The sequence below is a fragment of the Danio aesculapii genome, chromosome 14, assembly GCF_903798145.1.
Source record: "Danio aesculapii chromosome 14, fDanAes4.1, whole genome shotgun sequence".
In the NCBI taxonomy this organism is placed as follows: domain Eukaryota; kingdom Metazoa; phylum Chordata; class Actinopteri; order Cypriniformes; family Danionidae; genus Danio; species Danio aesculapii.
This window is the reverse complement of record NC_079448.1, coordinates 16894956-16909268: the sequence shown is the minus strand read 5'-3', so window position 1 is coordinate 16909268 and position 14313 is coordinate 16894956. Positions and strand designations below refer to the sequence as shown.

Below are 14313 nucleotides of genomic sequence, written 5' to 3'. Positions count from 1 at the left end.
GTTCATGGTAAAAGATGAATGAACCTTGATCATAAATAATTTATAATTTATATATAAAAAAAAAAGCAGATGAGGTAGTATGAGGCAGAAGACAAGTTTTGATAGATCTTGAATAAATAAATATGCAAATATGACTTAAAATCACTTCAAACATGCATTATCATGTAATTCCTGCAATCCATTCAATTATTCAAACCAAGTTTTTGAAAAAGTATACTGCTCAAAAAAATTAAAATAAAGGGAACACTTCACTTGGAGTTACATTGTGTTAAGTATTGCCTTTATTTTTTGAGCAGTATATATTATAGTCACAAAGGAAGTTTCGTCACACACTAAGAAATATTTTTACAATTAAAAAAAATAATAATAATAATAAAATAAAAAATCAATAATTAAAAAAAAATCTAATCAAAATTCGAAATTATATTTAAAATAAAAATAAATAAATAAAATGCTTTTTCCTAAGTGATGGCAGAGCAGAATTTTCAACAGCCATTACTTTGTGCTGATCAAGTATTTAAGAAACATTTATTATTGTAAATGTTGAATGTGGATTTTTTTTCTGGAAACTGTGATACCACACACAAACAAGGTTCACAAATCTCACGGTTCGGATCACACCGCGAGTCACGAATTGGACCATTTTTCCGATCAGCAAAAAAGAGAGGAGAGTGTTATTAGCTTTCCATTTATACAAAAATATTTGTGTATAGTCTGGATTCATTGGAATAAATAGAATTTTTCTTATTTATGAGAGAAAACTGTTGTATTTTTATCTCCTGACTACTGTCTGTGTGTAGAAACTGTGAATTGTGGCAAGTAAACTATTTAAAACTTAAAAAATACATAGGCATGACAAACATATTGGAGCCTGTTTAGCAGGTAGAAATACAGGACAGCTATTGATCAACCATTAGGAATTGATGCTGTGCATGGTAAAAAAAAAATGCTCAGCATTCGGGATTTACTTCTGCAAACATCACTTGACTTTGTTGCATTTACAATAAAGTCACACAGGTTTTGAAAAATCCTGAGAAATTTATTCTGACCAGAAAATTCCACAACACTAGCAGCGCATGCAAAAAATGTACTCAAAGATCAGATGATTATTGTAGTATAGGATTAAGCAAAAACAATAGGAATGACTCTAGGCTAAAAGTCTCAACATTAACTGACTGATTGTAACAGATATGGGACGCATTCCTTCGTGATGCACTGGCAGGCCTGCACTGCAAAAATACTGAGTTCGTCTTTGTCTAAACTGAATTTGGGTCAGGTGACTGAGTGTAACATTCCAGTGTGTGCTACCCTGCTGCCATGTAAAAGTGCTCTCTAGAATCTTACCAGAGAGGTGAAAACCCAGTTAAAGAACAACAGAAATCCTCACCGTGTTTTGCGTTTAGTGCTCTTTTCGTCATCTTCATCTTCGCTCACAGCCTCACTGAGCGCTGAAGCATCACTGGAGTCTGAGCGCGAATGCTTAAAGTCGGAGTCTGCTGAATCGTCGCTGTCCACTACACAAATATACAACAATAAAACCATCAAGGCACAGTACAGGTACATTTGCTAGGATTTGTTCAGACTCACACAGGTGAGTGGGCTTGACAAACCCCCCATAGAAACACACTTTCATCTATCAAACACTTTTTCTGACAGACACAGTTTGACACCTTACAATCACTCCATTTCTCTATAAAAACATTGTGCGTTTCTGAAGTGTGCCTCACATAGGTGAGTGGGCTTGACAAACCACCTATAGAAACTCTTTTTCTATAGGTTGTTTTAACATGACATCATTCTTCATGACATGACATGATTCTTCTACGTAGAAAACATTAAATGTTTCTGTTTTATGTTGTTTATAATTGTTCAGATTAGCCCAAATAAGAAATGCCGAACAGCTTTTACAGATTTCTATAGACTCCAAAAGTTTTTGCTCATTAAGAGAAAGTTCAAGAAACTGACTGAAAAACGGAAGAAATGTGGCATGTTATAAACATTTTTCAATAAATCCATGCGTACAAGCTGTTTTCAAACGCGATAATTCGTTTGACAGCACCAATAAAAATTTTATACAAGCCTAACTATGTGTATTATATGGTAATGTGTTATACAAAAATCAGATACAAACACCACCACACTTATACAAAATCCAGGAGAATATAGATAATGTAACCTGCCATGTAATCACTGCAATAAAATCTTATTCTTGTTTTGCAATAATCTAAGTCTTTACTGGCGTTTCGTCAGAATAAACAACCGTAACGTGAACATCGAGATGCACAGCAATTTGTTAATGGCAAGTCCATCAACTGAGCAAAAAAGAAATGCAACAAAACTAGACAGTTATTATTGTGGAGCACTTCTTTTCCCCTTACAAATATATATTATTAATTATGTAGACCACGCGTCTATGCTTTTGCATGATATTATCATTTTAGATGTCTGGAAGATATCTGCATGAGGGAAAAACTACAGTAATTTATAACAAACATGTTTTTAAACCACATAGTAAAGTGTATAATGTTACAAAATACTGTAGCATAGTAAACTCATAAACTGTAATAAATACTGTAACGTTAGTGAAAATTGAAGCTTATTGAATAATTTGTTGTACCACAGAGACAATATAATTACTACAACAGTTTAATTCAAGTAATTATCTATAGTTTGCTTCCAAACACAATAGTATTTACTATAGTATTTTTTCATTTAACATAATAGCTTATACAGTATCTACCGCCTCGATGAAAGGCATATTTATTTTAGTTCAGTAGAAACCTTGTCCCTCTTCATGATATTAGAATCATGCATAAAATATATGGTTATTTTCTATTTATATCTCCTTTGAAAAATGGTACAAGACACAAAAATACAGACTTTCCTCTATGTCTCCCATTCAGTTTCTTACTTCCTGCCCTCCATCTGAATTTCAAAAGTCACCAGAGCTGCGTGATTAAAAAACTACATATATGCACCGGACAATTTAAACTCCATCTTAGGACTCAATAAGAAAAAAGTTAAGATAACTCAAACCATTTAAGGAAAACTGATTGCAACAAACCATTTAAGTTTAAAAACTAATCCTAATGAGTACTGTGAACTTAATCCATTTGAGTAAACGTGGCAATTTAAGCACAGTAAAACCCTGAGAGAACTAAAACCAATTGAGGACTTTAAAACCCAATAAGTTAAGGTAACTCAAACCGTTTGAGGAAACCAATTGCTACAATCCATTTGAGTTAAACTAAACTATACGAGTACTGTGAACTTACTCCATTTAAGTTGAAGTAATGAGGTATTTAATTAACTCATCACCTTCAACACTGAGTTCAAAATTCTTTTCATATGAGTAGAATTAACTTTCAGTAAATTTTGACTTAAACTACACTCATTTCATTTGATAAAGTTGACTGTTGGGTTTTACAGTTTAGGTTATCTGTATAGTTAAGTATGTTTAGTATATGGTATAGTATATATAATTAGATTATCAATCTGGTATGCAAGTTATGTATAGGTATAAAATAGATTCTGTTTATTTATATAGCATCGTGGTCCTGTAAGATCATTCCACTGTACGTCCACACATGCAGCGGAACAATAAATCTCAACTTGACACTGACCTTTCCGTCTGCCTCTCTTTTTGGTTTCTTTCTTGTTTTTGACAGCGTTCTCATCATCAGAGTCGCCCTCGCTTAGAGTCAACTTTTTGCGTAGCAAACGGTGTCTGCGTCCACCTTTCTTCAAGTCCACATCTGAGCCAGAGTCTGAAGTCGTCTCCTCATCAGTGTCTACAGAAAACGTCAATTTAATAATACAGGACATGAATACATTGGTGTTGAAATCTAAATAATCTTAACTAACTCACCACTTCCATCTTCCTTCTTAGCACCATCTTTTTCTTTTTTTGTCGAATCGCCGTCCTCTTTGTCTGCATTTTCGTCATCTGATGAACTGTCAGCTCCAGAGGAATAGTTGGCCTTGATCTGTGCCAGAAGCATCCTTTTGGCAATTCTATTAGATGAAATAGAAAAACACAATTATACGTAGAACAATTTAACTTGTTGGCTGTTACAATGCAGACACACAAGTCAAAAGTTTGGAAACAGTAAGATTAGATGATGTTTTAAAAGAAGCCAATTCAGCTTGACAAGGCTCCATTTATCGATGAAAAATACAGTAAAAGCTAGTGGTGTAACGGATCACAAATCTCATGGTTCGGATCACATTATGGTTTTTTAGTCACGGATCGGACCACTTTTCTGATCAGCCAAAAAACGGGAGGAGACAAACGTAATTGCTTGTTATTTTTACTGCAAGAAACTTTTGGTTTTAACAAACAGACCTTAGAAGCTGTCATTTTATTAAAAACTAAATCAAGAAGTAATCCGCTGAATAAAAATAAATTATAAAATATTCAGTACTGTGAAAAATTACTACTACAGTTGCTGATAACACTAAATGTAGTAATCTAACATTATATTTGTACAACGCATATACATTTTTAGTCTCATTTTCAATAAATAATTCAGTTATTCACTCATAAAACTTCATATTTCATTGCTAGATGGATCATTTTTGAAGAATTATTAAGTGGCATTTTATGATGGCTGGTTGTCGCCACCTATTGGTTAATGTAATTGCTGCCTACAACTTTTATTTTTGAGCTTCAAGTTAAATGCATATGACTGTGATTTTGGTTTATGGTTTTATCTAAACCATAAACTGTTATCCCAGTACTTCTGTGGTTTTAACTGTTTGTAACTGCATAACTAACTCAAAAGACTACATTCTATAGGATTAATAAACATATGAAAATCACCATCATTTAGTGGTGTCAAAATTAATTGTTTCTTAGGTACACTGCGATGCAGACGCGGGCAATTTGGTATCGGTTCAGTAATAATCAAAACTGGTTAGTATGTACTGACGTCATTTACCTCATATATTCGCTATGTCGCCGTAGCTTACTATGGCGAGGGAGGCGAGTGCGAGTGTTTACAAAGCTCCAACTACTTAAAAACACAGAAACTCTGCATAATTTCACTGCTGCGAGTCTATAGCGGAGTGTATTGTGGGTCGTGTAGTTCGACACGCATGCTGGATGATGTGTGCTCGCTGTGTGCTGTGCAGCTGAAGCAGAGGAAGAAAGCTTTATTCGGCTTTGTTTTATGGTCACTCGAGTTATTCCGCCCAGGAGCTGTTTGCACTGTGAACCTGACAACACGGTTAATTTAAAAAGAAGGGCATGCATTGATTACTTTTGTCCGTCTCATTCTTTGCTCGAGCTGTTAGAGGAGAAAGTAACACTGGTTTGATCATGTATAAATATCATTATAACTATGTTGTATAAATATTATTATAACTAGGCCTACAACAACCTGACAATCAAAAACCAAATGACGTTATGTCACAGGCGATTGTCGTCTGAGTGCACCAAACATAAATGACACTCCTCTTAGAGCGTGAGAAGCATACAGTACTGTATGATCTATTCTATATAATTTGTAAAATGAAGACTTGCAGGCTAAAGAAACAACATAGGAGGTTGCCACGAGCCTTGGTGCAGATGAAAAGTTTTTTAAAAAGTGTATTTGTAAATAGAGAGATATGTAACTAGATAGAATAGACAGAGATAGATTTAGTGATTGATCACTGAAGTCACATGAAATGTTTATGCAGTGTGTTTGGTTCCTTTTCAGATCATTGATCGTCTCTGGCCTTTTGCTGTAAATTAAGGATATTAGGAGCTCTTATATTTCATCTAAAATATCTCAATTTTGTTTTGAAGAACAACATGAGGGCGAATTATTTAATAACAGAATATTTATTTTTGGGTGAACTAACAAAGAGTGTTGCATTATGTTTTCATCAACATACATGCAACAGTTTATAGTATCTATGTAGGTCCTCAAGTTTCTCTTCCACTGAATACATTTATGACATACAATATAAAATGCCACATGCAGTCCATCACTAGTTGCTTAAATACAAAAAACATTAGCCTTTGCAGACACTTGGTACAATTATTAGGTTGAAGTGGACTGTGTTTAACTGAGGATTTGCAGTTTGAGGATAGTATATTACAAAGAAAAAACACCTGTAAAAAAATTATAGCGATTAATCCCAGATAAAAAAAGTGAAGTATAAAATCATACCTATTTTCAGGGTCATCATCATCATCCACCACCTGGGAAGCTTCATCCTTTAACTCAATTTCTTCACCTTGAGAAACAAGAAAAAAGACGAGTTAAATAATTGTCCATCATCTTATAGTTTTATAGAACCCTGGTAATAAACCTGCTAATATCAGCATTTATTCAACGTGAGTGTGTATAATATACACACACACACACACACACACACACTTGAGGTCAGAATTATTAGCCCCGTTTTTTTTTTTTTTTTTTTTTTCCCCCAATTTCTGTTTTATGGAAAGAAGATTTTTTTTTTTCCGACACATTTCTAATAACTGATTTATTTTATTTTTGCCATGATGACAGTAAATAATATTTGACTAGATATATTTCAAGACACTTCTATACAGCTTAAAGTGACATTTAAAGGCTTAACTCGGTTAATTAGGTTAACTAGGCAGGTTAGGGTAATTAGGCAAGTTATTGTATAAGGATGGTCTGTTCTGTAGACTATCGAAAAAAATATAGCTTAAAGGGGCTAATAATTTTGACCTTAAAATGGTTTTTGAAAATTAAAAACTGCTCTTATTCTAGCCAAAATAAAACAAATAAGACTTTCTCCAGAAGAAAATATATTATCAGACATACTGTGAAAATTTCCTTGCTGTGTTAAACATCATTTGGGAATTTAAAAAAAAAAAAAAATTTCAAAGGGGGCTAATAATTATACATTGATTCATTTTATTTATTCGTTCTTTTCAGCTAGTATACCCTTTTACTTTGATTATTTGCAAGCTATCTTTTTACATTAAAAATCTATGCTGAACAGACAAAGTTATTTCCGGCTGACCTTTTTGCATAGGTCGTTGTTTTTTGTTGACTTTTGCTTTGTTTTCAGGTGAAAATGTTTGAGAATTGAGATCATAAACTTTGCAGTAAACTATTTAAACATTCGCAGCATTAAACGTTAATTATCATTTTAAACATGTCAACCAATTTGGGGCAGAAAACAGAGCATTTTTGGTATAAGGGAGATAATTGTCTTTACCTGTGCTCATTTATTTGGAATGCAAAAAGATTTAACCAATCAATTGCTAAGCCACATAACTTTTTGCAGTGGTAGATTGAGTTGGTTATTATGGAAATGAGCAGTTGCATCTGCTGTTTACCATGCACAATATCAATACATGAACAGCAAACTCCACACTGACATCTGCACTTTTATCTTTTTATTGGTGTCTCGGCATGCGTATTTCCACCATTAGTAAATCTATTCCATCCAAAACCCTCTTAAATGATTTTGATGATTAATTAAATTGTGAATTTGTAATAAATTCGATTCATAATGAATGGTGATTTTTGATACTAATTGTCTTTTCTGTACTGTTTAATTGTGCATTGAGGGGGGTTTAAAAGTTTTATAGAGTACATAGTGTTTACGTTTGTTTGCATATTTATTGACCCAGTGAAATTTAGAATCAGGTGAAACACTTTAGAAATGACCAATTTGTAACATCTCCCATTTATACTCTACCAAAACATTAACGAAGACATCATTCAGTCTAAAATTCCAGAAATAAGCTTTGACAAGCTCTTTAGACAGCAAGGGCAGGGTTACTATTTCCCATTGTTATACACACCATAGTTTAACAACTGACAGATTTTGTGGTTTATGAAAAATAACTCATTTACATTTTTAAAGTACATCGTTCCCCTGATGCTGCCTAGTTTCAAAATCACCATTTAGTTTGATAGCCTGCTAATAAAACAGTCATATAAAAGGATAAAAATTCATGTAACACGATTTCCACCATTCTCATCTCTCATATTTAAAATCAGTGAACTATAGAGCTTAAACAGGACAGTGATGTATAATATTCGACTAAAAAAGTAGCTGTGCCAGTCTAGTTTGACCAATTCAGCTGATGAAGCATTTCATTTCAGCAAACAAACAGTTATAGCACCACACACCACTGTTAAAAGGAACACTCCATTTTGTTTGGGGATAGGCTCATTTTGCAAGTCCTCTAGATAAAAAGAAGAGTTTTACCATTTTTGAATGCATTCAAACAATTTATGGGTCTAGAAGGAGCACTTTTAGCTTAGCTGAGCATAAATCATTTAATCGGATTAGACCAAGGGTGTCAAACTCTGTTTGTTTAGATCCATCCCTGCTTCAACACACCTTTCTGTATGTATCAAACAAGCCTAAAGCACTCAATTAGTTTGATCAGGAGTGTTTAATTAGGGTTGGAACTAAACTGTGCAGAGCTGCCGCCCTCCAAGATCTGAGTTTGACACCTGTGGATTAGACCATTGGTATCTCTCTAAAAAAACAAACAAATAAAAAAATAAAAAGTTTAGGTTATTTTCCTATCTACAGCTCGACTCTTCTGTAGTTACAACATGTACTAAGACTGACTGAAAATGAGAAGTTGCTTTTTCTAGGCTTCTATGGCTAGTAACTATACTCTCAATGGAATAATAATCAAGAAACTTTGCTGCCATGCCACGCCCTGTAGCATTCACAATGATAAACTGTCTGAAATAGTCGACAGCTAGGTATCAGCGCTGCGTAATATCATTTGCTAAACTTAAAGTGCACTCTTAGACCAAGAGATCGCTGAATGAGTTAAAAAAGATGGCAAAACTCAAATGTTTAACTCTAGCCACTCTAACAAAGTGGAGTGTTCCTTTAAGACATGGGTCTCAAACTCGATTTCAGGAGGACCGCAGCTCTGCAGTTTTGCTCCAACTCTAATCAAACGCAGCTGGTCCAACTAATTAAGGTGTTCAAGACTACTAGAAACTATTAAGCAGGTGTGAGTTGGAGGTGGTTGGAGCTAAAATCTTGAGCTGTGGCCCTCCAGGAATTGAGTTTGGTACCATTGCTTTAAACCAAGGGTCCCTCTGTCCTGGAGGGCCGGTGTACTGGAGAGTTTAGCTCCAACCATAATCAAACACACCTGAAACAGCTAATCAAGCTCTTACTAGATATATTAGAAACTTCCTGGCAGGTGTGTTGAGAAAAGTTGGAGCTAAACTCAGCAGGACACAGGCCCTCCAGGACCACATTTGGACACCCCTGCTTTAAGACTTTAATTTTATCTCTAAACTCTTCAATTGCAATTGTATAAAATTTTTGTCCCATCTAAACTGATTAAGGTCTATAGTCAGGAAACAAGTTCTTCCATAAAATAAAGCTTGATGTAATTATTTTGCTGGCGGACCTGATGACTGATGGAAACCATCGATGCTAGCGATAACAGACTCAAGAATCGGTTTAATCTTCTGCTGATCACTGTCTTCTCCTGAGTTATCAGCCTGCTTCTCCTCCTCCTCCTCCTCTTCGTCACTGGAGGAAAGCTCTTCCTTAGTTTTAGCCTTTTCTCTTTGCGACCTTCGTTTTCGCTCGAATGATCTTTTAGGGCCTTTCTTGCCCTCTTTACTGCCTTCATCCTCATCCTTTTTGGTGCTTTTGGATTTTTTTTTCCCACTATCAACCTTGGACAGTTTTTTCATCTCCTTCTCAAGATCAGAGTTGTGGTTGGATGAATCAGATTCCTTGCCCTTCTTCTTTTTGGCACTCCTTTTCTTTGCTGTTGAAGGCTTTTTACTATGCTCTGAATCTGAGGAGCCCTCCTCAAGTTTGCGCTTTGACTTTGGTTTTTCAGTAGAGCGGGACGATAACTTTCTCTTTTTGGTACGTTTGGGAGAAGTGTTTTCGGGTTCACTCTCATCAGAACTGTCCTTCAAAGCAGCACTCTGCAGGACTTCTGGGACTTCATCAGAGTCTGAATCACATTGTTCCTTCACAGCGTCACTGCTCTTTTCATCTGCCTTTGACATATCTAGTTTACGCTTGCTCTTTGCCTCTGGTGACTTGCGCAAAGGTGTGGTCTTCATCCTCGGAGAGCGTCTGCTATCTTGACCATCCTTCAACGCCTCACCATCCATGTCTTCTGACGGTGACTGTTCCATGCTCTTATCTCGTTTTATGGTAATTTTAAGAGGAACGGGTGTTAGCTTGACAACTAGTTTTTTTCCCAGTTTTGTAAGGCTCTTCTTGGATTCCACAACCTCAGTGTTGGATTTGCTATCACTAGAATCAGTCAAGTTGTCATCATTGTTTTCTTTCTTTACTGCAAGACTCTCTACCATCTCGAAGAGTTCTTCTGGGACGGATGGTGGAATAGACACAATGTCTTTATCAAGAGATTCTTCAGCAGGTGGTACGGAGCCTTCCTCAAAGTCAGTATTGTCCGCCATTTCCTGCTCTTTAGCTTCATTCTCTTTCTCTTCACTCTCTTTCTCTTTGTTCTCTTCAGACTTTTCTTCAGATTGCACCTGTGCTTTTTCTGGTGAGTGTGGAAGGCTTTCCATTTCAATATCAGCCAAGTTACTGTCCTGCTGGGTTTCCTCTTCCACCACAGGATTGTGGTTCTTTGTGGAGCAATCCAAATCATCTTCTTTGACAGTTGTGGGTTCGGTATGGTGCGAGTTGACGACTGTATTTTCCGCACTTTGACTGTTTGATGGTCTTTGCTCCTCTCCGTTCTGAAACTTGAGGCCTTTCGATTCAAATTCACTTTCAAGTGATTCCTCCAGAGCAGAATGGGCCTTTTTCAGATCAGCCAAAACTGATTTGAAGGCCTTTAAGTGTCTGTAACTTACTGCGCTGGCTTCTTGGCCTTTTGATGTTTGCTGGAGGAACTGTACAAAAGTACGATTCAAACCATTTGTGGTCTCAATTAGTTTTTTGGTCTTTTTGACGAGCTCTTTCGGAACTGTCAATGTCTTACAGGAAAAGGTTAGTGTTCCTGCTCCATCAGAGGCATAATCCTGTCCATTTACAGAAGTTTTTTCTCGTTTCACATGCTTGTGTTTGCGATCCTCACGCTTTGTCTTGTCGTGTTCTCCCCTAGGTTTTTTAGAAGATGATTCAAGATTGAGCAAAACCTTCTCACAAGTTTTCACATAATCTTGCAGTGGCTCTGGGCAGCAAATATAGCAGTGCCATTTGCTTTGTTCAGACATTATTTCAGACAGCTCTTTTCGTCCAAGGTTCCGCAAGATGCATTTCTTGCAGAAGGCATTGCTACAGTAGTCGCAGCACATCAGATTACCACCTTCTGCACACCATCTGTAAAAGAAAATAAAACCATACCATCAATAAATTTAGAATTGGATTGTTTAAGAACTTTGAAACTAACCAGGATTTCCAGGGTAATAGTGAAATTTGAAATATTAATAAATAAATGCATTAAAAAGATTAAGAAAATTATTTAAAAAAATTTACTACATTATATGTAGGACAGTCATGTCAAGCATTATTTGAATAAGTACATTGAACATAGTCACAATTTCTACATTCATTTTAAATATTTTTTTATTTTGATGGTTGACACTAATGTTTCATTGCTTTGGTGTTTTTAATTATTGTTTTTTAACTTATTTTTTGACTGCAGCCTGCTTATTTAAAAAAATGATTGGAAACCAAACTTATCCTGATATAATTTAGTAGTACATTCTAGGGATGCACGATATATCAGCGGACATATCATTATCGGCCGATGAATGCTATTTTAAATGTTATCGTTATTGGTCCGATGTCAAAATTAGGCCGATATCTTTAAGTCGATAAAGTATGTAATTGTACAGAACTGCCTACCTTCTACATGCGTATGTCGAACTTGTTCAGACTTGTCCAGTGCACTATAATGGAGCTTTTCTCACATTGTTTATTCCTTCAAAGTTCGTCCTTTCTTTGTGTGGTATTGCTGCGTGTTAACAACTCAGTAAGTAACCATATTCTTTATCAATGTGGATAAGTGTCATTGTGTATTTTGGTTATATCTTCTCAGGAAAAATATTACATGTGTAAACATAATAGCAGCGATGCACACGTGCTGAACAACTCATTGGGGTTGCTTGTAATCAAATAGGATTATTTGTTATTATCAATGCTTTGCTTGCCATGTGTTGTTGATGTGAGATTGTATTTAATTTCATTTTAAATGAAGGTTTTTCTTTAAATTCAGCATGCGGTATGAACTTCCATTAAAACAACAGTCTTCCAGCAGTTCATAGTTGCATCCAATATCTCGTTTGTCACAGGGGGCATGCCCGAATGAAAGTGAAAGTGCCAAACCACAGATAGAAACTCATCAAGTTTTAAAACCACATGAGGAAGAATAAATCCCTTTTGGGTGAACTATGCCATTAATATTGTTATTGGGAAACAAAATTGAATATATACAAATAATAACTGCTAATATGTTCATATAATCACAGATATAGTAACAAAAACCAACCTGCACTGTTCATCCATGCCTTCATCATCCTTGCTGATATCATCACTCATGTAATATTTGAAACATGACTGGAAGAAAAAAAAGGTATGCATGTTAAATCACAAATATACAAGAACAGGAGTGGCTGTATCAAGCTATTTTGGTTCCTACCTTGCAGATAAGAACATGTAGTGCTGGATGTTGAAAGATCGAATCCTTCTGAAAGTGATTGACTTGCTGTCCACATGCTGTACAATTGAATATCTCCTGGAGCTGGTCGTCTACAAGACATTAAAACAAAATTAAGATAATAAAACAATCTTATTGCAAGACCACAACTCTTTAATATTCTTGAGGTTTCTCTCAGTCCCGATGCTGCACACTGTATGGTAGTTGGAATAAACTAATTTTGTGCATGAGCACTGAACCGCTCAGGCAATTTTAATCACATTTATAAGATTAAGCATGAGATTTTGAGGGTACTTCAGAGGCAGGACTAAGCAATAGAGTTATATTCTCTGAGAGATGGGAAACTACACTGTAAAAAAAAATCTTGCTGCCTAAAATTTTCTAGTTGAGTCAAATGAACTATTCAAGTCATCTCAACTCACATCAGTCAAACTGACAAAAAAAATTAAAGCTAAACTTAGCTGATTAAAATTCGTTAAAAGCAACATAAAAGCTTTTGTTGTTATGACTTTATGTAATGAAATGCTTGAGCAGTAGGGCAATATACTGCAATAATCACAATATTTGACCTTGTTTTGATTATTTAAGATAAACTAACATCCAATAGATCTTAAGATAACCTAGCCATCCAATTAATGGAATTTATTAAGGCAATTAAACAAACTTGGTGGTAAATGTGTCCTTATCATCAAGCTTAACATACTACTTCTTTTCCAACACCTTGCATTCTTTTTAAACAAATAAAAGAGGTTTAAAAAGAAAAATATATATATTTTAAAGTGAACCACAAGTTGCTGAGATATTTACAGGGTTTCAAGTGAAATTTAAGACTTCTAAAAACCATTTTAAGACCATTATGTATTAAATTTAACACTTATACATGCTAAACACTTATGATTATTTTTTTGCTTGCCACAAAAAAAAAACATAATTATTTCTTAGCGACATACTTTAATGTATCAAAAGAAGAAAACTCTAGTTGTATACACTTTTTTCAAAATAATATTTCTTTTTTTTTTAAATGACAAGTTTAACGTTGTTAAAAGTATATTTATTGTGGAGGCAATTGCATAAATAATCCCAAATAAATAAAATATTATATATATATATATATATATATATATATATATATATATATATATATATATATATATATATATATATATATATATATATATATATATATATATATATATATATATATATATATATATATAAGTATTTGGTCCAAATTGATTAAGTATAACTTCTATTCAACCTAATGCCTTTTTTTTATGAAACTCTAGATTCCATGCCTATTTATTAATATTTTGTCTATTCCCCCTTTTGTAAATAGGTTTTGTATGAATGGAAGATAATGTAAATGGATATATTGCTCCGTTATTATCATGAGGAGCTGCGTAAATGTTTTTAGTTTTCTGTCCCTGGGAATTGGGGAGTTTAATTAGGAGAAATTGCTGTAATAAATGTCTAACAGCTATTGTAAATTGTATCTCTTTGCAAAAAAAAACTCAAACATAAACTTAAATATAAAAAAAGATTTTATTAAGAAGAATTGCTGATGATTGGATGGATGTGGACCAGACTGGGTAGCTTTAATTGGACAGAAAAATTAAGACCTGTTTAAAATGATTTGTGACATACAACACAATATTTCAGTGAAGTTAAGACTTTAAGGCCTTGAATTTAGTTTT

At 34.5% G+C, this 14313-nt stretch overlaps 1 protein-coding gene across 2 annotated transcripts in view; it reads right to left on the bottom strand.

Moving 5' to 3' along the window:
• The window catches only part of atrx (ATRX chromatin remodeler), a 68188-nt gene that overhangs the window by 40312 nt on the left and 13563 nt on the right, over positions 1 to 14313 (bottom strand). For both annotated transcript variants that reach the window (XM_056472964.1, XM_056472965.1), the window contains exons 7-13: positions 12602 to 12711; positions 12452 to 12519; positions 9368 to 11280; positions 6159 to 6225; positions 3869 to 4014; positions 3624 to 3791; positions 1388 to 1514 (exon numbers count right to left, since the gene is read on the bottom strand). In XM_056472964.1, coding sequence (XP_056328939.1) covers positions 1388 to 1514; positions 3624 to 3791; positions 3869 to 4014; positions 6159 to 6225; positions 9368 to 11280; positions 12452 to 12519; positions 12602 to 12711 — 2599 coding nt within the window. The remainder of the gene's footprint in view (positions 1 to 1387; positions 1515 to 3623; positions 3792 to 3868; positions 4015 to 6158; positions 6226 to 9367; positions 11281 to 12451; positions 12520 to 12601; positions 12712 to 14313) is intronic.